Here is a 27,434-nt window from a genome sequence, read left to right on the forward strand (position 1 = left end):
TCCTTTCAGTGGTAGACCTGCTCCTGACCATCTTTCTGCTGTCAAACCCACCACTGTTTTCTCATTGCATTGATCTTTTTGCTGTGAAAGTGTTATTTCCAGGCCAGAGGATATTTTCGTAGGGATATTGACCTTCCAGAAAATTCTTCTTTGGTTTCATCAGGGCACAGAATATTTGTGCAAACATATCCATGATTTCATTTTGAGCATTTTCTTAGATCCATGTTTGTCCGGAAGTCTCTTTCTGACTGTCAAGCCAAACATCTGACTTTAACTCAGTTACTTAAGGCCCAAGTTTCTTGCCATATGGATCCACAGTTCCATGTTTTTTTCCAGGTGTGGATGATGGCTTTCAGTGTGGTTCTCTGCAGAAATGTCTTTGTGATCAAAATATTGTGAGATCAACAATGATTCAGGATCATTTTTGGCATCTACAGATCCTTTAGTCAAAGTCATGAGCACTGAAACATTTTGTCTATGGCGAACAAAAGATGAAAGATTGTCTCACATGTTTTTGAAAAGTGTGTTTAGTCTGTTTTATTCTATTAGTTAATTAAAAAAATTATTTACACCTAATTGTTTAATATTTTTATGACAATTGTCTGCCGAGTTGTCCTTGACCTACATTTGATATCAAGTTCATTCAAAGTAGTGTCTAAATGAATTTCATTCTGCTGCCTCAGGAGGAGACACAGAGGCTGCCGCCCTGCAAGACTCCATAAATGATTCACCGATGGGGGGGGGGTGTCACTGTTACTCCTCCAAAGTTGGTGAGGGAGAAAAGAAGTGATGATGTAGTGCAACACCAGCAGCTTATTCTGCATATTCGTGGGTGTCTCTGGTCCCTAAGCCCTGCGAATACAGGGAAAATACTGTACATGTGTTCTTAAGTGCACAGTGACACACGGGGCAGGGACTTTCAGCAAACGAAAATGTTTGTTAACTAATTAAAAGAATCTGAAATGAACATCCATCAAATATAGAACATGTCTTAATAATGGTAAAATACAATATTATAAAGAAGGAAACAGTAACTAGAGCAAAATTTAAAAAAAACAAAAAAAAAAGCTACTACAATGTGACAAACAGACAGCACCAAAAACATGTACATTTAAAATAAAGGCAGTTATAAAATAACAAAGTCACTAAAAAAAGTTAAAGTCCATTAGTTGACTAACCTTTTTGCCCAATCTGGCAACACTGCTGACAGACTGTTTGCATGAACTCCATAAGTAAATCCTAGCTCGTCACTATACGTATCAAAGAAAAACTGAAACAAAAGTATTGAAAGTATCAATCTCATCACGCTAGTATCAATACTTCCCCTTGGTATCAATACTATCGATACTCAGATTGATACGCCCCTATTTCAAAGCATTCCCAGTGGTCTTTTTATTATGATTATGCAATTATCAGCCAAAATAACAAATACTTTGTCGTTTTCTTGGACATAGCTTCTGCAGAGAGGCAGTAATTCATTAGGCATTCACCTCTGCGTTGTGGGCGGGACCATTGGCACATCCCAGCCCAACTTTCCCTCTCCATTACTGAGAGCTCTCTGTTTACACTCTCTCCCGCTAGCTTACAACCCTAAGCTAATATTAGTGGAGAAACAAAAATGGTGAGCAATATATGAGCTATCCAGCCGTACAGTTTAGATCCAGATTCCAGCTCAGACGAGGAAGACAAAGACGTTCATGGATCTCTTTACATTGTTGTGACTTACAATGATGTGTGTCTCTGCTTTCTTCTGATCATGTGAATCTAAAATACAAACCAACAGTTGCATTGCCCCCCCGTACTTGGGTTGCAGTGTTGGCGCAGTCAGCTTCCTTCCTGTGATGTCATACCAGAGCGTGTACAAAGCTCGTTTTTGAGCAGGTTCCTGAAGGCAGCTCAGCATCAAGGTTACTCTGGAAATTTATACCCAAAAGAAGGCTGCACTAATTATTAAGTTAGAATCTGAAACCAGGAGGAACAGGAACACGAACAAGCTCATTTCTGACCTGCTTATCTGAAGATTTTTTCTTTTCTGACCCAGGGTGCATCCATCTGGAGGGTTTGGTTCTGGTCTGATCCAGACTTCAGGAGAACTCTGGTCCTCTTGAGAACCAGGGTCGCTGTAGGGATGCAGATTGACTCTGGTGCGGTTCGCTTCAGAGTGAATGCAAACAGACTTCATTGAACCAATGAGAGGAAATGATGTAGGCTTTGTGTGTTCAGAGGAGGAAAGAGCCAGAAAAAGCATGAATCCAAAGAATCAGAATAAGAGTCGCAATTTTATCATAAAAAATTCTGTTTGGTAAACACGATGCAGCAAATACTCTAGTCAGTACTGAAGACACTCAACATGGTAACGTGTTATTTTCATAATGTGAAAGATCAATCCCAGCAGGTCTGCACAGCACTGGTCTGTCCACCAGAACCATCCAGAATGCCTCTGTTTTATCTGAGAAGAGACTGCTTCCAAGCTGCGATGGTCCATCTCAGGTGTCTATAGGTTTGAGAAGCTGAAAGGCGGAGAATCACACATTGTTTAGCCTAAAAAGCTCTGAGTGCTGGAGCTCTGCATGTGGTCCCATCAGCTGTTTTGCTTTGAAGAACATTTCAAACTTTTTCAATCATCTTAAACTGAAGAACTTAATTGTTCCTCAGAAACGTTACCATCAACACTCTGAAAGAACTTGTTTTTTCAAAATAGATATTTATGTGTTGTAGCTGATGTAGGAAAATGTGTTACAGATTCTTCATCTTTGAACATCTGTAGTAAAGAGCAGGCTGAGACCAAGGTCAGGCATCTGACTCCTGAATTAGCGACTGCAGCAGACTCCAGGGACTTCTGGGTGTTTCTCACTTCTCAGCAAAACTTGCCGTGACCTCAGAATCCTCTCAAACTTCCAGCGAGCTCTTCTGGCCTCACTCTACAGATGAGCTCAGTCAAAGGTCAAACTAACAGGGACGGACAAGACTGGGAGAACACAAGGACCAGAATGTTGACACGTTTGTGTGACCCCGCTAAGCCTTTGAGGTTCTGTCACTCTGCAGTTTCCAGAACACAATCCTTTTCAGTGTTCACCTCCTCATGGTGCATCAGCAGCAGGTCAGTCAGGATTTATTTACCGCTCCTCTTTGATTCCCACACGCATCCATCTACTGATTTAAACATGAAAAGACACAAACAGAAGCAGGTTGGAGCTCACTAATTCCTCCCACTGCCTGATCAGTCAAATCTGCCTTGAACTTTACAGTTTCCTGTGTTTGAATAAAAACATTCATCCAAACATGTTAATATAGAAACGGATGAAGACGTCTTTCTCTGAACAAACACTGATTCACAACATTATTTATAATCAGGCTTAATGACACAATCAGGACGTTGGGAACACAATCTGTGTTTGTAAAGGATGAGTCATGAAAGAAAATCTTTAAACAGAGAGTGTGTTTGGAGTTTTGAGTGAGCTGCTAATTGAAGCAGAGAGGCTTTTAGTGCGGCCATCGCCATGACGAGCTCAACACAGATCACTGGACGCAGAAAAAGTTGAGGGCTAAAATACTTCTTCTCTTTCAGTAAACCCACATATGGTTTTGTTTCTGGTTTTGATGGGACGTCACAATCTCAGTGGAGCCCCACCTGTAGAACAGACAGCTACAATGCTCTAATGCCACTTTAGAAACCCTTGAACACTGGAGATGTCCAGCAACACCTTAACAATATTTGCTCTCTGGCAAACTGACCATGTATGCCATCAATGTGAATCAGCTGATTCTGAAATCTGCTTTTCATATCAGCTCTGGACTGTTATGCAACACTTTACCAATGTTAAAGTCTAATGAAAAAGCTTTTTCTGTGACAGAATCAGCTCATTATTGTTGATGGTGTAAACACTTCACTGCTGTAAAATGTTGCACATCAGTGCAAAGCTGCTTATTTCCACTTTTGTAAATTACGAGAAAGGTTGAAGACTTAAGGCCCGTACACACCGGGACGAATATTCGCCAGGCGTTATTCGCCAGCGTTTTTCGCCACGTTTTTTGTGTTCACACCCAGGCGATTTTCGCTGACGATGAGCCGAGCGAACATGCAATTTCATTCCCTGACATTAGATGGCGCTTAATGTAAACAGAAATACTCCTGTACACAAGGTGGCGCTGCACAACTTTATGCTTCTTAAAGTCGCTTTTCACTCAGAAGAAGAGAGCAAGTATTTACGCGCTTGTCAGAATAATACAAAGAAAACATGAATATTTCAAGCAGCAGTAGCTCCAACTGGTACTTGGTTCGGGGATATTTTAGAATGTCCGTCATTATTTCTTCGAGGCTGTGTAGACGCTACTTGGCGTCTATCTTCTTCGCTGGTATATGTGCTCAGCAAGGCAGTTTTGTGTTTGAGCGCCCCCAAGTTGTGTTTTACTGTAACTTCAGAAGCTCCAGAAAGCGCCGTTCTCATTGGTCGTATAGTTTTCGACGCGGCGCGTCAAACCAAAAAAACGAACCCGAGGCGTTTTTTAAAAAGTGACGCTTTGACGCGTGGCGTTTTTTTCGCGTCGGTGTGCACACTCACGTTGGCACCCTTTTTTTAGTCACGAGGCGTTAAACGTCGGCGAATATCGCGGGCGAAATTCGTCCCGGTCTGTACGGGCCTTTACGGTCGTAGTCAGAATGTAAACACTGTGGCAGAAGGACCTAAAGCATGCAAAATAAACTTTCTAAGCTTTTAAGTTTATTATAATCTTCATTCTTCAGTATAAGCAACCTCAGAGTGTTATTTTTGATCCATTCACGCATTTCAGAGTATTCCTCTAATAACCTGCGCTGCACCAGCCCCTCCCAACCCACAAAAACGAGTGGGTTCTCACGTTGTGACATCACAAAGTGAGGAACTGCCCCTTCCAGGAAGATTCTGCACTGCCATCACCGCCCCCATGCTAACACACACACACACACTTTCTCCGAGGAGCTAGCAGTGATTAACTAAATGCTTTCAATTTAAATGCAGAATTTGCAAATCTATCTTTGAAAAAGTTGGAATGTGTCATGAGTGTAACAAATGCTTATGCTTTTAAAAAAATGGTTCTTTAGTGTGCCAAAGGTAATATATGATCATTTATATGGATATAATTTACTCTGAAAGGCTAAAGAACAGCATGATATAGGACATTTTTAAAGGGTTAAACCACGTTTTCCCCAAAATGTCAGCAGTTGTTCTATCGTTGCACTTATCATGGTGGAAACTACGGTGGCCCTGAAGTGCAAATCAAATCAACAAATCACTTGACACAAAAAATTTTTTTAAAGATCACAACATATAAAAAAGCAGAACAAATTTTTATAAAACTGTAACTGCATTACATCAAGCAAAACCTAAAAAACAAAAAAACATCCCAGAAAACAAAATGATATGTTGATAAAATGAAAAACGACAAGAAACCAGAAAAATTAGGTAAAATGGGAGATCACTGATTAGACCATGATATCCAGTATTGCTTCGTGTCAAATAACTTTCAGTTGACATGATGAACAAACGCCATCAACAATCAGGGATGTCCCATAGCTTCCTTTTCCAGAAAAAAACATTTTGAGAACCAAAAGTAATTTACAGAAGTCAAAAGGAAATGTTGGAAAATTTAACACAATAAGATATACTATTATCTACTCTTGCATTTCCTTTTGTGTTCTTGTATTTTATTGCCTTGTGAAATGCTGCTGGCAGACCAGCCGCAATTTGTTTATTTGTTATTGTGATTTATGTGACTCCGGCTTCCTCCCACCATCCAAAAACATGCTTCATAGGTTAACTGGTCACTCTAAATTTGTAGGTGTGAATGTGAGTGTGTGTGGTGTGTGTGACTGTGGCTTTCCGACAGTCTGGCGACCTGTCCAAGGTGTCCCCTGTCTATTCCCACGAGTGGCTGGGATAAGCTCCAGCAGCCCTGCGTGTAGGCGCACAGCGGCAGCCACGCCTCTGCCAGTCTGCCCCTGGACAGCTGTGGCTACATCAATAGTTTGCCATCACCAAGTATGAATGAGAAGTAAATGAATGATGGATGGACTTTGAGCGTCTGGAAAAGTGCAGATGAATCCAATCCTTTATCAAAAATTGATTTTTATCTGAAAAAAGGACTTTAAACCACTAAGCAACAGTCCAGGAGTTTCTGTGTTTTAGCCTTGGGTTAGAGGCTGTCTTTGTTTGAGATGGACCCTTCGATGTGTGCGTTATGATCCTCCTCATCAGGGTTCAGGTGCTTGTGATTGTGGTATGGAGCATACGTAGCAGGTGCTGCTTAGTGCTGCTTTGTCTCAAAGGATTTTGTTTCCCAGTAAATTTAGATAACCTACATTTTTCTTCTGCTCCTTAATCTCGTTTTCAAACCATGTTTTTCTTTGAATCATCTTTTGATGAACGTGTTGAGCTAAATTCTCACCAGGTATCTGACACAAGTCCAAGAACACACTGAACGCAGGTTCTTGAATGCACTTTTAGCATTCGGTACCTGATACAAGCACATGTGCCTGTAGTTGGAAGGCACAGGTTTGGTGTGAAATGAAGAAGTGGAGAATTTAGCTCTTTTCTGGAAGTGGCCACTTGAGCGGGCATTTCTGAGGGCAGTGTGAACGTAGCATCAGGGTACAGCACTCTGTGAACAACCAGCTTTATTACCAATCACCTTTAGGTCTTAACCTTTTTGTTCATAGTGATCATCATAGTGATCATCTCTGGATATCTGTGGTGGTCTTCAAGTTTCAAATATTTCACTTAAAAAAAAAGGTTTTCTAAAATTCAGAGTGAAAAAATGTAATGCTGAAAGTAATTAATCAAATTAACTGACTTTCTAATGATATTCTATTTTTTTAAACAAACCTGTAGATGAAGAGGCTTTAAACCATAGTGACACACTCACAAACATGCACACACACACACACACACACTTCCTGTGGAGGATGAGGAGAGCAATTACAGCTCATTACGATGCTCTCTTCCTGTTTCTCCCCATTGTAATACAATTAATAGACGCACACTAATTCACACTCACTCAAGCGGCTTCCTGTTTGTTCTTGAGCGTGTATCGACCCACAGGCACACACACACACACACGCACACACACACACACACATGGGTTTTGGGTTCTGATGTTAAGAGGCTGAGGTGAGCGAGAGAGAAAAGCAAAGACAGTAAAAACCACAAAATAAGAGAGTGTGTGTGTCGAGTTCTAGTTTGTCGGAACAGAACCACTTTGTGTGTGTTTGTGCTAAAATCTTCTTCGTATCTAAACAGGAAGAAGAAAAGGTCTTTTTCTCAATGTTTAATATAACTCTGTGGATTTAGTGGTTGGAGTTCTTTTAACTTGAAGGCAGACGCAGATTCAGAGCTGCTCTGGGCAGACGAGGAAGTTTTCTTTGATAACATTTACTAATTCATACAGGAAGCCGAAAGAAAAACCTCGGTCTGAAGTTTTATTCTTTCTATTTTATTATTAAAAGTTAATAACAAGGATTTTCATCAAGAAGATTAAAATAACGAAAACTTAAGCGAATAAAAAAACATTGTAATGTTATATTTTAGTAAATTTATTAATCTGTAAAATTACAAGGATTTCTGAGAATAAAATGATCTGTGGTTCAAATTACCATAATATAGTGCCTGTTTTTTAAATCAATCAGCTCGTTAATATTCAAGTTTATGTATTTTTGATTGAAGTTTCTCTATTATCTACATGGTAAATATTTTCACATATTAAAATAGGCATTTGGCATATTTGTTTTGCAGAAAACAAAAAAAATCATCAAAGGGAAGAATCTAATCTACAGGAAAAGGTTTTTTGAGGCTTTCGTCTTCAGCTGCTGAACCTCAAAAGTAACTTTGAAAAAAAACAATACGAACATTTTATCCCGGAGGGAGCAGCTTCAGCCCAAGCAGCTATCGTAACAGCAAACACAGACATAACATCTCAAGTTTCTTCTTGCCGATAAAGGTCAGATGGTGCACTTAACGAGCAATTAGCAGAGGGGAAATGCCAGCAAGGCCGTCAGCCACGCAGCATCTGAATTATTCACTGCCATAACACAGAGGAGGAGCAGCCATATGCTCTGAGACGCCAATCCTGTTTCACTAATGTCAAGTGGATCTGCATTAGTAAGGGCAGAGGATCATGGGTAATGAGACTGTCCCTTTGGCACTTTTTCCAGCTGGAGGTTGTCTGTGCAAACTTTGACTGACGCCTGCTTATAAAGGTCGATGCTGAAGCTGCTGAAATGACAAATGTTCTGAAAAGTGCTTCAAGTTCAAATGGGCTTCAGTGGAAACTGAAGGATGAGCCCCTGACTTCAGTCTGCAGACTGAGGCATGCCTCAATAGGGGCGGAGTTAAACCTGTTGAGGCACGCCCACTCTGTGTGATTTTTTTTTTTTTTGTCACAGTAAAGGTTAAAATTCAAAAATACTAAGAGTCTCAGCTTTAAGAAGCTGATGTAGTTTCTTCAGCCAGTAATGATCTGCTCTGCATTGCGCTGATCAACAGTCATGTTGATCAGTGACCTGATCATAAAAATAGATACTCTGTGTGATCGTGGGACATTTTGTTGTTAGCTGTTGTAGACTTTGTTTTTTTCAAATTAATGAAGTTATCAAAAGTTGTCTATAAATTGTGATTTTTGGATGGTTTCAGATTTCAGTAACTGGAGGCTGACTTGAGGCTGTACGGCGGTGTAGTGGTTAGCACTATTGGCTCGCATGTTCAAATCCCACATGGGTTCTTTCTGTGTGGAGTTTGCATGTTCTCCCCATGTGGGTTTACTCTGGTTTTCTCCCACAGTCCAAAAACATGCTGCATAGGTTCATTAGTGAATGTAAAATCATCAGCATGAGTGTGTCGTCCTACAACAGACTGCCGACTTGTTCAGGGTGTGTCCCCCTTCACCCAGCAATAGCTGGGAAAGGCTCCAGCAACCCTATGACCCCAGAAAGAGTTCAGCATCTCCGGTGTTAAAGGATTAAAAATCCAGAATGTTGTTCAATTCAGCTTGACTTGTTTCTGAAGATGGATGGACGGACGGACGAATTATGGAGAATCAGGATGACCCAGATGCAGGAAAAAGAAGCAAGTGGAGTGATGAGAAGGAAACTACACTGCGACGCAGAGTGCAGAATCAGGTCAGCTTAAATAGAACAGGTTAACTAAAGTGCAGGCAGTTGTACGCACTCCAGGAATGACAGGAGAGGGGGCGGAGCCCTACACCCAACCTGCACACAAAAAATCAAAAGGAAACAGAATGACTTGGTGAACTGACCTGGCTTCAGATTTGATTGGTTTTTAAACTTTTGCCCCTCAGACCAATAAAGTTAAACATGTGCAGATCCTAATAAACACTGTAAATCCAATGAACACCAACTTTTAACTGGCTTGTGTGAATCTGTGTGTATAAATAAATACTACATCTGAATTCCATTTTGAGGTGGTTTCGTTTTTTTCTTCCTTTGTTTTGCGGCATTAGTTTGTAGTTTATTTTGGCTCTGAGTGGTTTATTTAAGGCTTCTAAAGAAGCAGAATGTCTTTCTTCTGTGGTCCTCGTCCCTTCAGATGAGCAGGGCGTGCTGAAGAGCCCGTCACAGACAGCAGAGGGGCGTTCAGTGCATGTCTGAGTCACGCTGAACACTCATCACGGCTCCTCTAACAGATGGACGGTAGGCGAAGTCACAAACGTGCACATGGACCTCTCAGCCACGAGGCCGACTCTGTCACATTTGATCTGATGACTCTGAAAATCGTGAGGCATGATCATCAGATTGAAAAAGGTTCTGAAGTTTCATCTGAACTGACTTTAGGAAGTGAAGTTGCATCTTTGGCAGAAATTAAGATGCAAAGGCAAAACTTGCTTTTTGAAATGTTTCCTCTCTCTCTGTTTCTTTAAATTACATCATTTGTATCAAGTTTTCTATCATTTAACCCTTTAACACCAGAGCTTTATCTACAGTGTTTACATTATTTAACTCTTCAACCGTTTACACAGTTAAAGTCATTCTCTCTCAGAGAAGAACAGCCTTGTGCTGTAATACAACACTTTACGTTAGTGATCTGTTGCATATCAGTGCAAAACTGATATCAAAAGTGGCTTTACTCCCCGCCAGGAGCAGCTGATTCATGCTGGATACGTAAACAGTCAATAATTTATGGTAGCTCAAAGAGGGCGTTATGTAGGCGTTGCCAGCAACATCTCCAGGTGTTAAAGGGTTAAAACCTTCTTTATTATCCTCATCATGCTATTTTTAGAAGAGACTCTTTTATTCTTTTGTGGTCATGACACTCTTTACTTAAGCAGCCCTTAAACCATGACACCCCCTCCTCCGTGCCCCACAGATGGATTTCTTCATTTGTTTCCATACATGTTCCTGTGGTCAAACATGGATTTCTTCTGCTATTCTGCCTTCATTTTCCTGGAACTTTCTCACTTTGGTTTAATAAAATTCTCAATCGACCCGTTTCTTTATGTTCCGGGTCAAGTCGAATGCCACAGGATTTATCCAAATAGAAGGTTTGGAGGGCAACGTTTTCAGCTTCTGCTTGGTCCTCCCTGCAGGTTGAACTCTAACCTCCTCCTCATGTTGTTCACTGAACAGCCGGAGTTTGCTGCAGATGCTGTGATCACAGGCTCTCAGGATCTGCCAGGAGGACCTCATAAGGTCCTGAACTTCTTTGAACCACAGCTGGTCTTGTAGTAAAGCCGCCTCCCCCAACATGTTGAGGTTCTTCTGAAGCAAACCTGGTTCTGTTTGGCTAATTTAATGTGGTAAAAAACTGAACCAATGAAAAAGAAGCTGGACCTCCAGCTCCTCAAAGACAGTTCAGTCTGCAGAACCTGGACTCCAGTGAGGTGATCAGAGGGAGTTTGTTTCTCCTCTGCAAACTTTCTGCCTGTCGGTTCCTCCTCTGACAGACAGGCTGCCCTGCTACAGTGACAGAGTGGTTAATAATTCACAGTCCTCCTCCTCTTCCTCTACACTCCTCCACTTCTCTCTGGAGGAGGAAGAACAGGATGCCCAGAGGGCTGAGAGAGTTGGAGGGAAGGATCCTTCTTTCCTCCCTCTATTATCATCCTGCTCACTTGTCATTATGCCTCTGCTGATTTTATTTATTTTGCTTCTTTCGTGACCTTTGAGGTAAAATCTCATCGACCTGTTTGACAGCTGACATGACACAAAAACCGCTGCATCTTTGAAACCGCAGCTGACTGCTTTCAGAGAGAGTCACACACAACCTTTTCATTAGGGTTTAGAAATCTGCTCAGATCTGAAGCATTCTGTTTAAAAAAGACAGAGTTTATGGTGACAGTTGGACATTTTGACACTTTTTACTGCAAAAACTATGTGGAGAAACCCCCTCTATCTGCCTGCTGTTCGCAAAGTATACGTGTTCCTTTTTAGTCTTGTTTGTAATGAACATATAACCTAGAGCAGGGGTGTCAAATATACGGCCTGCGGGCCGTATCAGGCCCGCTAGATGGTTTAGTCCGGTCCACACATGAAAATTAAAAATCATAAGGATGTTTAGAAAAGAAAGCAAGTTTCTAGTCCATTCCTGTGGCGAGTTATGATTTTTAATAGAAATAAACAAAATGCGCAATTCCGCCACTAGGGGGAGCAAAGGAAAAGCTAAACAGGTGAAACAACATAACTCTGCATGTGCCAAAAACGAAACCTAACCTAATTGTTTCGTTGCTATAAGAATGATCAGTAGTGACACCTTAATGACTAAAATCTTGTCAAAAAAAAAAAGGTTGAAGTGAAATGCTGAGCTTTCCAGGAAAATGGAAAGCGTTTTATTTGTTCACGGAGCTGAATGCAAACCTGCATGCTTGGTATGTCATCAACAGGTTGCAGTGCTGAAAGAATATAACATTCAGCTCCACTATGAGACTCACCATAAGGAAAAGTTTCACCATTTGCAGTTAAAAAAAAAAAAAAATTACCAACTATTAGCTGGACTGACAAAATGACATCTGCATTTACTGCAGCCGTGACGTCAGTGATGGAGCAGTGAAAGCTAGCGACGTTATTGCAAACAAGTTGGAGCAAACATCAAAACCATTTTCAGATGCTGAAATATTAATACAACATCTCTGAGGAAACATGGGCAGCCATATGAAGGAATCCAGTCATTTATTGTATTTTCAGTCACTATTGATGAAAGCACCATCATCACATATAACTGTAAATATTTATTAGAGGTGTTAAAGAGACGTCACAGTGGAGTTTCTTGAGTTGATGGACACAACAACAGCTGATGACATAGTCAGCTCTCCAGTTACTGTGCTGGACTATGTTGGAGTGAACTGGTCACTGATGAGGCCGCATTGAAGGTCAGGAAGAAGGCAGGTGTTGCCACAAAATTCAGGCAGCAACCAGGAAAAGACTCTCATAATAATGAATAATAATGGACATTTCATTGTGTTTTGCACACTTGAATCACAGTAAATGTGTTTCTGCACAGGATCTGAATCCTGAAATTGATGGACGGGTGAAGTTGGAGGAGAGAAAGGAGGTTAACTCCAAACTCTTATGTCCCCAATAGTTGCAAGTTTAATTTAGTGTAATTTTGTCATCGTTTGGACGTTTACATTTTAGGAGGATGTTTCATTTTTTTTCTGTAGCCCCTCTTGAATTTGTTATCAGGATTGCTTCAGTGTCAGATTTGAAATATTCCGTCTGTATAAAATTGAATAAACCAATATTTTTTAAAGTGAAATGAATTTCATTTAAGATCCATTGGCCTCTGTTAATGAATGTGTAATAAGAAATGATTAGGCTACCATGTTGGTTGAGTCATGTTTTCCAATTGAGTAAAAAAACAAGAATAAAGCTTTATTTTGCCTTTACGCTACTGGTCCGGCCCACTTGAGATCAGACGGGTTGAATGTGGCCCCCGAACCAAAATGAGTTTGACACCCCTGACCTAGAGTTTAAGCTCAATGTAAAGGATGTTCTTCAAACTAAACTAACAGAATAGTAATAAAAGTACTGAATAAACGAGAAAATGCTTTTCATATTTTATAGAAACCTGTGTCATCAGCAAAAACGAAAATCAGAAAAAACCTCATAAAAATACCATCAGTGAACAGATAATGTTGATGCCTGGATCTATCTCACAGTCTCTTTGTGTTTTAGTGATAATGTTTTTACATTTAAAATAACTGAATACCTTTTCGGGTCATATGGTTGCTGGGGCCTATCCCAGGTACCGCTGAGTGAAGGCAGGAAATTCCCCGAACAGATTGTCCGTTTATTGCAGGACCCCTTACTCATAAACAAGCCCAGGGACAATTAAAGACAACAATCAACATACAGTATGGAGCATTTTTTGGACTGTGGGAGGAAGCCAGAGAGCCCAGGAAAAAACCATTCATGCATGAGGAAAACGGCCAAACTCCACACAGAAAGAACCCTGTCGGGATTTGAACCAGGGGCTTCTCATTGTTACGCAAGAGGGCTAACCACTACACCACTGTATGAGCCACATTTAAATTATGACTTGAAGAAACAGGATCTAGTTTTCTTGCTGCAGCTACTGCTTGATTTGATGACTTTCATGAATCTTTGACCAAAATTTTATGCAGAGCAAATCTCTCCTATTCTCCATAACTTACTCACATCTGGAAGTTTGATACTCCTGGGGCCTCATTTATAAACGTTGCGTACGCACAAAAAAAGGCGTATGCCACTCTCTACGCAACAATTGATATTTATATAAAGCAAACTTGACGGGAAAATGTGCGGTCCGTCACGCAAGCTTTGACCCAGGCGTACGCACAAAAACGGGTGAAATGAGAAACGGCGACACCGTCGGCAGAAGGAAGAAACACGTGAAAATGACAATACTGCCTCTCATAAATAACATTAAGACTTCACAAGGCAAGTCTTACAATTAACAGCCAACACGAACACCCGTTTGATCGATCAGGAGTGAAACAAACAAAAAAATCAAACGAAAACTACAACAGAAATTCAAATGAACGTACAGGGTTCGGGGCGGGGGGGGTTGACGGGTCGGGGTCTCCGCTGAGGCAATCGGCGGTTGCCCCGGCCTGCAGGCCGTATGTTTGACACCCCTGCTCTAGGTTATATGTTCATTACAAACAAGACTAAAAAGGAACATGTATACTTTGCGAACAGCAGGCAGATACAGGGGGTTTCTCCACATAGTTTTTGCAGTAAAAAGTGTCAAAATGCCCCCGGCCGGTTGGCTGCCTCGGTCCCGTCGAGGCCTGACCAGAGCTCTTCTATGGCCGGCGTTTGGGGGGTGGGGGCTTGGGCATGCTCCGGGGGGAGCGACGCTTTCTGGCTCCTCTCTCTCTGTGTGGGGTGGGTGGTGCCGGGCCTGGAGTGTCGGCGCCTCTGGGGGTGGGGCCCCTGGGCTGGGTGGGCCTGGAGAACATAAACACTCACCTGATCACAGGTGTTAGCTCACCTTTGCACTAACAGTTTGCATGGTTTAATGACTGAAATATTTCACACTAGTTGGTTTTAAGGCATAAGTATGCGTGTGAACACTATCTTTTTTGTGTACATGTTGACATGTGGACATTTTTGCAGCTAGCAGGTGTGTTGATAACATTTGAGTGTGTGCGAACAGGCCCCGCCCTTTTGGTACTACATTTGAACCGTACCGTAATGATAAACAACCAGTAAACTTGTTGCTTTATGCTGCTTCATGGTCTTATCCCCCCTCCCCTCCTATTATCACCCTCCTACCCCCCTCTCTCTCTAACATCCCTCCCTTTTCTTCCCTTCTTTCCTTTTCCGTCCGGTCCAACACCCAAGATTTTCAAACATGGTTGAAATTAATAAAGTTTGGCCTCAATTACAAAAGGGGTTTATTCAGACATACCTCTGGTTTGTCTGAAAATTAATAACCCCTATTGTTAAAGTAAAATATGTCCAACACAAGAGGCCCTCAGCTCTCATCTGTCTGCCAAGCTGTTGGACAGGACAAGTAAAAAAAAAAAAAAAGACTAGGCTATAAAGTGCGGTTGTATTGAGTGCCCTGGATTTTAATATAATTTGGAAACATTCATACAACTTTTCTCTTCTTTTCCCACTTTCTTTTGAACTATGATATCATCCATTAGCCGAAGTTAAAAAACTAATAAATATGTCCTTTTTCTTAAAAAAAAAAAAAGAAATTCAAATGAACACTTATTTGCAGAAAGAAATTTGAAAAATGTTCTGCAATAGTGGCATGTTATGCAATTCATCTTCATAAATAATATAGTTAACAGAACGAAATAATGTACAAACTGATATTCCCGTCAATGTGTCCGTCTGGCGGAGCAGATATAGGTGCAATTAGACAGACAGACGTATTAATTGTCCACTGGGGAAAGTTGTTTTCATATTAAAACATTTCTTCATAAGCTACAGAATTATGGTATTCATGCATTTGCCTTTAGTTTGTTTTATTTTTGATAAAACCATGTTTGGCGTATGTCTCAACAATTCAGAAAGCAACAAGAAATTACATTTGCGCTGATCAATTTCCCATTTCCACGTCGATTATTACCGACATCTGTAGCTTGTCAGATGTAATTAAATGTATGGAAATAAAATGCCCCATCACAATGCGTAATGACGCACAATGGCTGATCTTGCACTCTTAGAAGATGTGGTAAATGGAATAATCCGGAGTGAACGTATCTTTAGACAGCAAGAAGACTTGCTGGCAAACGAGGACGAGTGGCTTATGAGCCGGGTCCGACTTCCTCGAGCCGTCCTGTTGGACCTCTGCGGGCTTTTGGGGGGGTGTCACCCGGTGCATCTGGCGCGTCGTGTCCCCCTGCGCCTCAGTCACCACTCCACTAAGGGATTCCCCAATTATTGCCGCCAGTCCCCCCCCCCACCCCCCACCCACCCGTGGCAGACACACTCTGGCGATGCAGCGCCAGACGTTTTTTTGCCTCGACTTTGATGTCCGACCATTTCTTTTTAATTTCGGCCACGGTCCGAGGTTGTGAGGCTACAGCATTTACGGCGTCTGCCACCGTTCCCCCATGTCGCTTTTTGGCATTAGTAATGCCCACACTGTCCCCCCAAACAACATTCTCTCTTTTCCACCTCGCCAACGATAACTTCTACTTCACATTGAGTGAAGTTACGTTTTTTTCATTTCCTCTCTGTGTTTGCCATGGTTTTGCAATCAATGAATATTCATTTGTGGGCGTTTCACTGACTATTTATGGGCAACTATGGGCGTGTCATGAAGCCGCAAAAGCTGCGCTACATTTAGAATTGGTTGTGATTTATTAAGGGAAAGATGCGTAGGATGTGCGTGCGCACGGTTTTATAAATCCGAATATTTCTGTGCGTACGCACGTCCTATGTTTCATCCGTACGCCACTTCTGACACAAATCCTACGCAAAGTTCTATAAATGAGGCCCCTGGTTACAAATACAAAGTCTGTGTCTTCAGCAGAGTCCTCACCAGCAACCAGACCTCATCTACTGTCTGGTAGGAAAAACAGTTCCTGTTAGTGATGTCTGGGCGCCATCTTGTTGTCTGCAGCCATGTCCTCTTGAGTTTCAGTGCTGCAGATTTTGATCCCATGGAACATCACATTTTTCTCAACAGGCTAGAGAATTTGGTGGGACTATCAGGTAGCGTCCAGTTTGGTCAGATCTTATCTTAAAACGCAAGAGCTGTGATATGTCCATGGGGATCATAAATCCGACAGTCTTGTTGTAGTACAGAGTTCCTCAGGGTTCTATTAGTGGACCTCTGCTGTTCCCTCTACAATTAGAAATGTACCAGATGTTTTACCTTTAGACCATGTCCTAGTTAGTATTCTCACAAAACATTAAACACGTGCGAATGGCTCATCTCCAGCGAGTCACTTATGAAGAGCATTTTTGTTTCCTTTTTTTTTGCCTGAGCTGACAGCATCTGCATGTCAGACTCAGACTCCTGTTTCAGCAGAGCTGCAGCGACAGCAGCTGGTTTTCATGCAGACTTGGGCTTTCAAGAGGTTGATTAAAGTTTCGAAAAGCAGAGCTGCATGTTGTGATGACGCTCCAAGAAGGTCAAGGGAAAGCTAGTATTTGAAGATGTCTTCTGCTAGATTTCTCTGACAGGAAAGACGTGTGGAAAACGAATGAATAAATAAAGCCAAGCAAAGTCAAACAAATCCGGGAGGCAGATATGCAAACGAAGCGGGCCTTTCAGCGAACGCAGTGACGCTACAGCTCTTCTCTCTTGTTTATCTGGCCTTTTTTTCTGAGCGGAGAAGGCCTGGTGAGAGCTGCCTGTGATCTATTAATACATATGCATGAATTAGTCAGAGCGGCTCTGTAGCTGTTAGCCGGCTGTGCAGGAGCTCTGGCTCTGGTCCGGAGAGTCCGCCAGGACTCAGCCCACAATCTGGTGCTGGTGAGCAGAAGCAGAGGCAGCTCTGCTCCCTCCAGGCCCAGTTCTCCTCGCTTCTTTGAAAGGTCAGGGGTCACATTCTGGGCCAAGTTTGAAGCTGACTAACAGGTCCTGTGGACTCAAAGCTGATCCCCAATGCAGCTCTGCAGCTCACAGCTGTGTTTGAATCTCTGGGACGAAATTTTTTGTGAGCGCGCTCACAACACTCCTTCTATTCCTCTCTATTTTTAGCAGGTTTTAAACCATCTATACATTCATTTATTCATCCATCCAATATTTCACCCATCCATCCAACCATGAATACTACTGTGTCTGCGATCCATTCATTCATCCACCCATTCATTCAGTATTTCATCCATCATCCTATCCAACCATGATTACAGCCATGCATCTGCCATTCATTCATTAATCCATCCATTCATCCATCTCTCTATTCATTCATCCATCATTTATTCATTTTTCCTATCTATTTTATCCATCTGTTCATCCAGACATCCATTTGACCATTTATACATCCATCTATCCATCCTTTCATCTGTCCATTATTTGCTATTCTGTCCATCCATCAGTTTATTCATACACCATTTTTGTGTCTTTCCACTATTTCATCCATCTGTACATTCACCTTTTTATTCATTCATCCATGTATTCATTCTTCCACTTATTAAAGTCAGTGGGTGCTAGTGTGCTGATGGTTGTTGCAGCGTCATGTCCATTTTCATCCATCCACAAACATTTTTCATCCATCCTTCTATCCAACCACACATTTTGTCTTTACCAAATCCATTTTCAACCACAAACCCAACTGTTTGTTTGCCTCTGTCTATTCAGTCGTCAATCAAGTTTTTTTTATGCCTTCATTAGAATGAATAGATTTGAATTTGTTGTAGTTGTGGCTGCGGTAGCATAGCACCCATAGAGCTTTTGAATTCTTTTTCCACCTCGTCCATGACTTAAGCTGCATTTTCTCACTTGCAGATTTTCAGAAATTCTAAGAAGAGTTCAGGTCATTTATCTTCCTGCACATACAGATTACGTCTGTGTGCACAAATATGCATGTCAACATTTATTTGTAGAGTCTGCAGAGTCTGGGTTTCAGTTTTTGTCGGTGGTTCAAAGTTGCTCTTCCTTCCTCCAGTTCTCCTTCACCTCCGTCTGACTGTCCAGCCCAATTAGGAAGGATCTGAGAGGTGAGAATTACTGGAGTGGAGAGCCTCCTTCCCTGCACTTGAACACATCACAGCCAATTCACAGAATGCTAATTGATTTCTGCTGTTTTCTGGGCCAGTGGAGAAATAGTCAGGATGGGTGGATGGATGGAGGGATTAAGAGAGAGAGGAGAGATGGATGAGGGCTCTTTGAAGGAAGGCTCTTGTGCCAACATTTGTCCTGATAAATATAAAGACTAGGGGACAAATATTGACCATAATCCACTAATTTAATTCCCCCACAAAAGGAGAGAGTGGATGAATGCCGAAAGTAGTGAAAGTTAAAGATGCTAAAGATTGACTTTCCTTTTCTTAGTTTATTGTATGATCTACAGAGGAACTGGACAAAGGTAACCACCAAACTACTACCTCAATTTCCACTACAAAAGTCTTCTAACATCCCAAATCCCAGATGATAATATTCTATCTGTATGCTGTCATGCTAGTTCATGTACATAAAAACATAACTTTACATTTTCCTGTAAGATACCATTGCAGTGTTTTTTCACCATCAAACAAAACGAAAAGTTCTGTTGTCTTAATCTGAAAACAAACATTTTAAAGAGAGCAGTTTGAATGAGAATCTGTCCGGACCTATGTGGCTTCTGGACACCCAACTGTATTTGGGACTGGATTTGTGAGTGTGTAATTCTTGATTTGTAACTCATAATATATTTTGAGCGGAACTGTGTGTTCTTGCAACTGCACATTCACATGTACACTCCAACATCAAAAACGTACAAAATACAATTCACGCAAGCACAACTTGAAATTATAGCAGCTTAAGACTAACTACAAATTCAAATTGACTCCTACACATACAAATCTTTAAATAGTACGCACCAATCGCCGGATATGCACACACAAAACCACATCTACGCACACATTTGATTTGATTTTGATTTGAAAAGGAATATTTCATGCAATCAAATAAGAATAATACACAACAACAAAACAATCATCAGTTATCCATTCATACAATGACGAATCAAACTTAGGATAATTAGACATATTATGAATAAATATTGCTTAAAAGGGAGTGGAAGGAATTGAACTCATATAATCCCACCCAGTAATACCGTAACCATTTTATTACATGATTTATCATTATCCGGTTCCTAGCTTTTATCAGACAGAATTAAGAATCCCGAAGTATCAATAAAGCACATGACAAAAATGAATTACTTAAATTATTATGGAAAAAATAACTTTTAGAAATCAACATTGCAAATGCAGATAATTTATCCAAAGTATATGCAGATTATGTTACTCATAAAAGTCATGTATATGATTAATAAAAATAATACTATATCAGTAAAATAAACATAACACTGTTTCAAAAATTTTCTTAGCAAAATTTGATGTTAGTCTCAAAAGGTAAAATATGTGCACAATTATGTTACATCAGGAAAAAGAGAAGTAATATCATTATAAATGGTATGAACCCCACCTTGAACCCCACCTTGCCTCTGGTGGGAGGTTGGCGCCAGTGTTTGGCAGCGGAGCCGCCATCAGTGTGTGAATGTGTGTGTGACTGTGTGTGTGACTGGGTGAATGGGTCTGTGACTGTAAAGCGCTTTGGGCCTTTGAAAGAGGGTAGAAAAGCGCTATATAGGTATACGCCATTTACCATAATGGAAGTTACAGTCACTTATGGCGTACTGGAGATGCTGTTGCACGGTGCCCTTATGCTGTTCTCTTGTCATTAGTAAAGTGCGAGTATTTGTCCCTTACTGACTGCACATAAGTGCCGCACACAGGGTGTGTAGGTAAGATATAACTGCCCCTAGGACGCCTTCAGGACGTTCACACAAACTACGCCCTGATTTTCTTATTTCCTCATTTCTAAAAGTCAAGTTGAATGCAAGGAGTGCACATTTATCATGTGAACAGCATTGGGCTCCTTGAACAATGCATAGGATTTGGTGGGGTTTAAAAAAAGACTAATCCGTACCCGGACGCGCCTGCATCTCACCCACCACACCCTTACTCACCCTCACATGTTGTATAAGTGTTCGTTACGGCCTGTCAGCATGCCCGTAGCAAAAATGTACATAAGCTTTTTTCCCTGGGCTCACTGAAGGGCTACTGCCATGATATTTTGTGCAGGCCACCTTTGTGCCGCGTACAGGCTGGCCCCTTTTTCGCCCGCAGACAGCCTGCATCCACCTGAAGGGCAGTTTGACTAAGGCTTTTAGACCTCCACTCAAAGACTTGGAACTTGAGTTGAGCTTCAGGACTTGGTCATTTGTAACATCTCTCTTGTTCCTCCAGCACATCACTGTCAGACCTGACAAAATGCTCTTTTTTTGTGTTTTTTCCTGTTGTTTCATTTGTCAGAACACAGAAACACTGTCTGTCTCCACAGTTCTTTCTAAGTAACGGGAAAACTTTCATGGTAATCATTGGTTTGAAAACGTAAGACTCCACCAGAGTAAAGCCAAGGATTTAAGAGTTGACGTGTTTGGTGGAGGGGGGGGTCAGCTCCACCAGAGTTAAATCCACTCAGCTGTTGTCTTCTAGCAGATCCCACAGCCACGCTTCTGTAGAAAAGAGGCAAGGCAAGGCAAGGCAAGGCAAGTTTATTTGTATAGCACAATTCATAAGCAAAGTAATTCAAGGTGCTTCACAAAACAGAAAAATGCATTAAAATCACAATACATCATAGAAATAATCAACATAAAATTTACTTTAAAAGAAAAGAAAAAATTTGAAAATTGATTCAAAAATAAAGGAATGTAAGGAAAGAAAAGTGCAGATAGGACCTTTCAGTCATATACACGGCTAAACAGAAATGTTTTAAGTCTAGATTTGAACATGAACACAGAAGAGGCCTGTCTTACGACTTCAGGGAGGCTGTTCCAGATTTTAGCTGCAGAATATTGAAACGCTGATTCCCCTTGTTTAGTTCTGACTCTGGGAATCAACAGGAGGCCGGCCCCTGAGGTCCTCAGAGTACGAGATGTTTCATATGGCACTAACATGTCAAAGATGTACTTTGGTGCTCGGCCATGGAGAGACTTGTACACAAGCAAAGCTGCTTTGAAGTCTATTCTTTGAGGTACAGGGAGCCAGTGCAGAGACCTGAGCACAGGACTAATGTGATCATACTTCCTGGTTCTGGTCAGGACTCGAGCAGCAGCATTCTGGATGTACTGAAGCTGTTTTACGGCTCGTTTGGAGAGGCCGGTGAGCAGGCCGTTACAGTAGTCTAACCTACTGGAGACAAATGCATGAATAAGTATCTCCAGGTCTGGCTTTGACACTATGTTTTTGATTTTGGCAATGTTTTTCAGATGGTAAAATGCTGCTGATGTTACTGACTTGATATGGCTGTAAAAGTTCAGGTCAGAGTCCATGATTACCCCTAGATTTCTGACTTGATTTGAGGGTTTAAGAGACAGAGAATGAAGGTAGCTGCTGACAATTTCTCTTTGTTTCTGTGGGCCAAAAACAATAACTTCGGTCTTGTCTGAGTTTAGCTGGAGAAAGTTGTTCTGCATCCACGCACTGATCTGTTGGAGGCAGTGGCTGAGTGAATCCACCGGCCCATATTCACCTGTTGTCAGTGACACATAGATCTGAGTATCATCTGCATAGTTGTGATAAGATATGTTATTACTGCGTATTAACTGCCCTAGTGGCAGCATGTACAGGTTGAACAGAAGGGGTCCCAGGATCGATCCCTGGGGCACACCACAATTCAAGGCCATGTAGTCTGAGACACAACTCCCAATTTCAACAAAATATTTCCTGTCTTCTAGATAAGACTTGAGCCAACTTAGGGCAGATCCAGAGATGCCAACCCAGTCTTGGAGTCTGTGCAAAAGGATCCCATGATCAACAGTATCAAAGGCAGCACTCAGGTCTAGCAGGATTAAGACAGAGACTTTGCCATCATCAGTGTTCAGGCGGATGTCGTTGGTTACCTTGATAAGAGCAGTTTCTGTGCTATGATGGGGTCTAAAACCTGGCTGGAAAATATCACATGAATTGTTTAATAAGAGAAAATCAGTGAGCTGTTGGTAGACAACTTTTTCAAGGACTTTTCCTAAAAATGGCAGATTAGAGATAGGTCTGTAATTATTCAGTACAGTGGGATCAAGACCGCTTTTCTTCAGGAGGGGTTTAATAACTGCAGTTTTTAAGGCCTCGGGAAATATTCCAGATTGAAGAGACATGTTAACTATTTGAGTAATTGATGGCAACACACTGTTCAGGACAGACTTTAGAAATCTAGTGGGTAACACATCAAGGCAGCATGTAGACGAGCTCAGACGGGTGATGGTCTCTTGGACAGTTTGGTCAGTGACAGGTATAAAGTGAGTCAGCTTAGAGTGAGTAGGTGGCCGTTCGATAGTTATATGTGTTGTGGAGTTGATGGCTTTTTTAATGCCCTGAACCTTGTCATTAAAAAATACAGCAAACTCATTACATTTAGGTGTGCAAACCAGTTCTATTGGTAGCTGGGTTGGAGGGTTAGTTAATCTGTTTACTGTTCTGAACAGGACCCGAGAGTTGCTGCTGCAACTTCCAATGATTTCAGAGAAGTACCTTTCCCTTGTTCTGCATAAGATCTGGTTGTAAGCGTACAACTCCCCCTTATACATTTCATAATGAACCTGGAGTTTTGACTCGCGCCACTTTCGCTCAGCTCTGCGGCACTGTTGTTTCTGTGCCCTGACTAGATCATTGTTCCTCCAGGGAGCTTTCTGTCTATGTTTTTCTCAATTTAACCTTCATAGGGGCAATAACATCCAGAACATTCAAGATGCTAGAAGTTACAGAATTCAGCATTTCATCAACATTGGCACCAGAGGCGTTTTCAGGGTTTATCATTTCTACAAACTGTGCCCTAGTGCTCTGATTTATTTGTCTCCTTTGGACAACTGCAGGGCCAGGCGGTGGTTTGGGAGCAACAGACAGGTCAAAGAATACACAGAAATGATCAGAGAGGGCGACATCAACCACACTGACATTGTAAATATTAACCCCCCTTGTGATGAGCAGGTCCAGAGTGTGCCCTCTGCTGTGGGTGGGGCAACTCACATGCTGAATTAGATCAAAGGTTTCAAGGACAGCATTGAGCTCTTTTGCATTTCTGTCATTGACATTATCAACGTGAACATTAAAATCACCTGTAATGACTAGACCATCAAAGTCTGTGCACACAACTGAGAGCATTTCAGTGAAATCATCAATGAAACTTTGGCTGTGCTGAGGAGGTTTGTACATAACTATGCAGAGTAAGGGAGGAGTTTGTTTTAACTCAATCTTAAAGGACACATACTCAAATGATGAAAACACACCAAATGATAGTCTGCGGGTTGCAATATTATCTCTAAACAGTGCAGAAACGCCTCCACCCTTTTTATTTTCTCGTATTTCCGATTCATGTTTGTAGTTGGGGGGAGTTGATTCGACTAGAACTATGTTTCCTGCGTTTTTGTCAAGCCATGTTTCAGTTAATAATATAAAATCAAGATTAAAAGAAGAGATAAGATTATTGATTAAAAATGATTTGTTGCATAAAGATCTGACATTGAGTGCAGCAAGTTTGAGATTAGTTTCCTTGGGACTGGTCAAAATCTTCTTGCAGGGGATATAAACTAGAACTGTGGTTCCTGGGACACTGGCTCGGTCCTTGCTTACTGCCTTTTCAGGGCCTTGGCCTCTATGCCCCAGAGCGTGGAGGAGGTTCTTCACTAACTCTCTTGCTCCACCTCTGTTCAGGTGTGGGCCTCTTCCCATGAATAGGTCCTTTCGTTTCCAGAATATATTGAAGTTCTCAATGTAATGGAATCCTCTGGAAGCACACTCTCTGGAGAGCCAATTGTTCAGCTGAAACAGACGGCTGAACTTGAGTGACACCCCATCGATGTTAGGAAGAGGTCCACTGATGAATGCTTCAACCTCTACTTTGTCAATCTCTTCAAATAACTTGATGAAGTCTTTTTTCAAAGGTTCAGATTGTTCTTTTTTGATATCGACAGCACCTACATGGATGATTATTCGTTTGACTCCTTGGTACAAGACTTTAGATAAGAGTCCTGTAATCACTGGAACAGTAGAACTTGGGCAACATAAAGTTTGCATTCTTCTGTGGCTGACTCCACTGATAGCGCCATCTCCAAGCAGCAGCGTATCTCTGACCTTGACGTTTGGCACAGATTTTCTTTCTGCCTGTGCTTTGTTGCCAACATTATGACTCCTATTCTGTGGTCCAATTTCACTTTGTTCTTTAACATCACATTGTGTTAGGGGTAAAAATCTGTTTGTGAGCTTTATTTCGGATGTTCTGTCATCTTTACGCTTTGGTTTAACACAGAGTTCCTCCGCACAAAGTTTCGGAAAGGACACAACATCACTCAGGTCTATGTCACTGTTATTCTTCTCATTTGTAGTAAGAGCAGGCTTCTTACCACCCGATGTTACTGGAAGCGTCTTGTGAAGTCCATTTTCAGTATCCAAAGTAAATATCCGTGTTTGTAGCTCTTTTATTTCTTGTTGGTAGATCCGACAGCGTTCACAGTGGGAGTTTGTTTTTCTTCCTCTTCCGGACATGTCGCTGGCTTGTCAGACGTAAAAATATTGATTTGTATAGGTGGAAGTCACAAAAAAGGATGACCAGTTTGATATTCCAGGATTTGTGGATGAGGTAAAATAATTAAAAATGATTAATTAAATGATTAAAAAGCAAATAAAGCAGGAAGCGGCAGGAGCAGGGAAAAAAGCGTCTGCACTCTTTTGCAAGAGGACAAAGAAAGTTCTCAGGTTCACCTCATCCTTTTTGTTGTAAAGTCATCTCGGGCTTGTTAATGCTTTCTCTTCTTTTCCTCTAGAACTGTGTTTTTCAACCTTTTTCAACCATACTTTAACCTTCACAAAAATCCCGCGGTACACCAGCATCCAAAAAAAAAAAAAAAAGGAGACACTCACAGTCTGTATTGATCTACAGTCCTTCCACAATCTCACATGCATTTTTGTGATAATTGTGGCAGAAAAAGCTGTTTTTTTTCTAAAAGATGTAATCAAAGTTAAGTTAGAAGATTTAAAAACTGTTTGATGCGTTTTTGTTGTGGTTTCAAGACGTTTGACAACGAAGATTCATTGTGCGCTGAGACGCTGTCACTTTAACCCAATGCATCATGGGAGATGTAGTGCAAACAGCCGCCGACCGCAGACAGACTCGCTTCTCTGAGCTTCATGGTTTTGTTCACTTTTTCCACGGTCTGACACCGGATCCCGCAGAAAGCTAAACCACTAAAGACGAGCTTTAGCTGGTATTTTTGTTGGAGCTGAGAGACTTTATGAGCAGAATCAGAACAAGGAAGTGAAGACTTTAACCACTTCTGATTGGTCAGACTGATGACGTGTGATTAACCCTTGTGCTATCTTAGATGACCCCACCCTTACATTGAGGTGTTCGCCCTACCATGACAAAGGTGGATAAAGGTGGAAAGATTTCATGTAATCCATGGACACCAGTGAAGATCACAAATCATTGAAAAAAAAAGGTTCAGAGCACTGTCTAGTGCGGGGGTCGGCAAACCCCGCACTAGACGCATGCGGCTCTTTAGCGCTGCCCCAGTGGCTCCCTGGAGCATTTTCAAAAATGTTTGAAAATGTAAAAAGATGGGGGAGAGAAATATATTTTTTGTTTTGATATGGTTTCTTTAGGAGGAAAAACAAGACACAAACATTCTTAACGTTTTCCAATACTGTAAGAATGTGCAAAAACTACATTGTAACGCCTGGCAAGTACACGGGAGCCAAGCTGTCATAAATGTTGAGCTGTCAATCAACTGGCTGTGCTAGAGCACTGTCCGTGTCCCACACACCGCACGACACCGAACAGTCTCAGAGAGGCGTAGGCAACAAGAGAAGCTGAGAGCGCAGCCTCTTTCGATTTATCAAGCCTATTTCTTTTGAACACACACCACATTGAACATTGCACAGCGGCCATCAACCTCTCTCCCTTCCACACTCATGGTGCAACATAAAGAACCAACATAACAGGAAGAATAAACTAAGGTGGAACAACAAAACTGCCATATGAAAAGAAACGTGGGCAAACAGAAACGCTCCTGCTGAGCCCTAATTAGATCATCATCCCACATCCCACAATCCCCTGCTGCTAACAGACCTAAAATGCACATGACCGCCACTTCAATTTCAACATTTCTGTCAACGAAAATTTGCGTCATAGCCTGCGAAACACGTTTCTACCAGCAGGGCTTCTTTTATTTTTATTTTTTTTACTTTTAGCGGACCGCTAGGCAGGTGGCTGATGTAAATGGAATCACCGTCAGGTCCGTGCATTGCTTGATGAAGTTGAAAGCAAATATTCTGATCTCCTGCTACACAACAAAGTCCGATGGCTGTCCAGGGGTGACGTTTTGCGTCACTTTGTCGTCTGTTTAGAACACGTGAAAACATTCCTGAAAAGCATAGACCTGAACTACCCGCAACTGGAAGATACTGAGTGGCTGCACTTTTTGGTGGATATGACCGTGACAAGCCACCTAAACGAGCTGAATGAAAGTCTGCAGGCGCCGCAAATGCTTGAAGCTGTTCTGTCATTCGAGCGCAAGCTGACTGTCATGGGGAACGTCGTCACGCACGTTCCATTTTATTGTTTTGTGTTTGAATCCTCAAAATATAAATGACATCAAAAATCGGATTTCTTTATTACATTTCTTTAATTTTATCAAAGCAATGAAACATAATTCATTGATATTATAATGAAGTTAAACTTGCACAACAGAGCATTCAGGTAAAGCGTCGTTCTCCACAGAATGCACTGCAGGGCAAATAAAAA

General features: G+C 41.5%; 1 protein-coding gene across 2 annotated transcripts in view; it reads left to right on the forward strand.

Moving 5' to 3' along the window:
- Positions 1–27,434, forward strand: part of fars2 (phenylalanyl-tRNA synthetase 2, mitochondrial) — a 126,309-nt gene that overhangs the window by 89,330 nt on the left and 9,545 nt on the right. Inside the window, exon 10 of one of the 2 annotated variants that reach the window (XM_023949894.1) lies at positions 18,544–18,607. The exons of the other annotated variant lie outside the window; for it this stretch is intronic. Within the exon in view, the coding sequence (XP_023805662.1) occupies positions 18,544–18,592 (49 nt within the window). The 3' untranslated portion in view covers positions 18,593–18,607. Of the gene's footprint in view, positions 1–18,543; positions 18,608–27,434 lie in introns of those variants that run through there. 2 annotated transcript variants of the gene reach the window in all.

Source organism: Oryzias latipes, chromosome 20, assembly GCF_002234675.1.
Source record: "Oryzias latipes chromosome 20, ASM223467v1".
NCBI classification, from domain to species: domain Eukaryota; kingdom Metazoa; phylum Chordata; class Actinopteri; order Beloniformes; family Adrianichthyidae; genus Oryzias; species Oryzias latipes.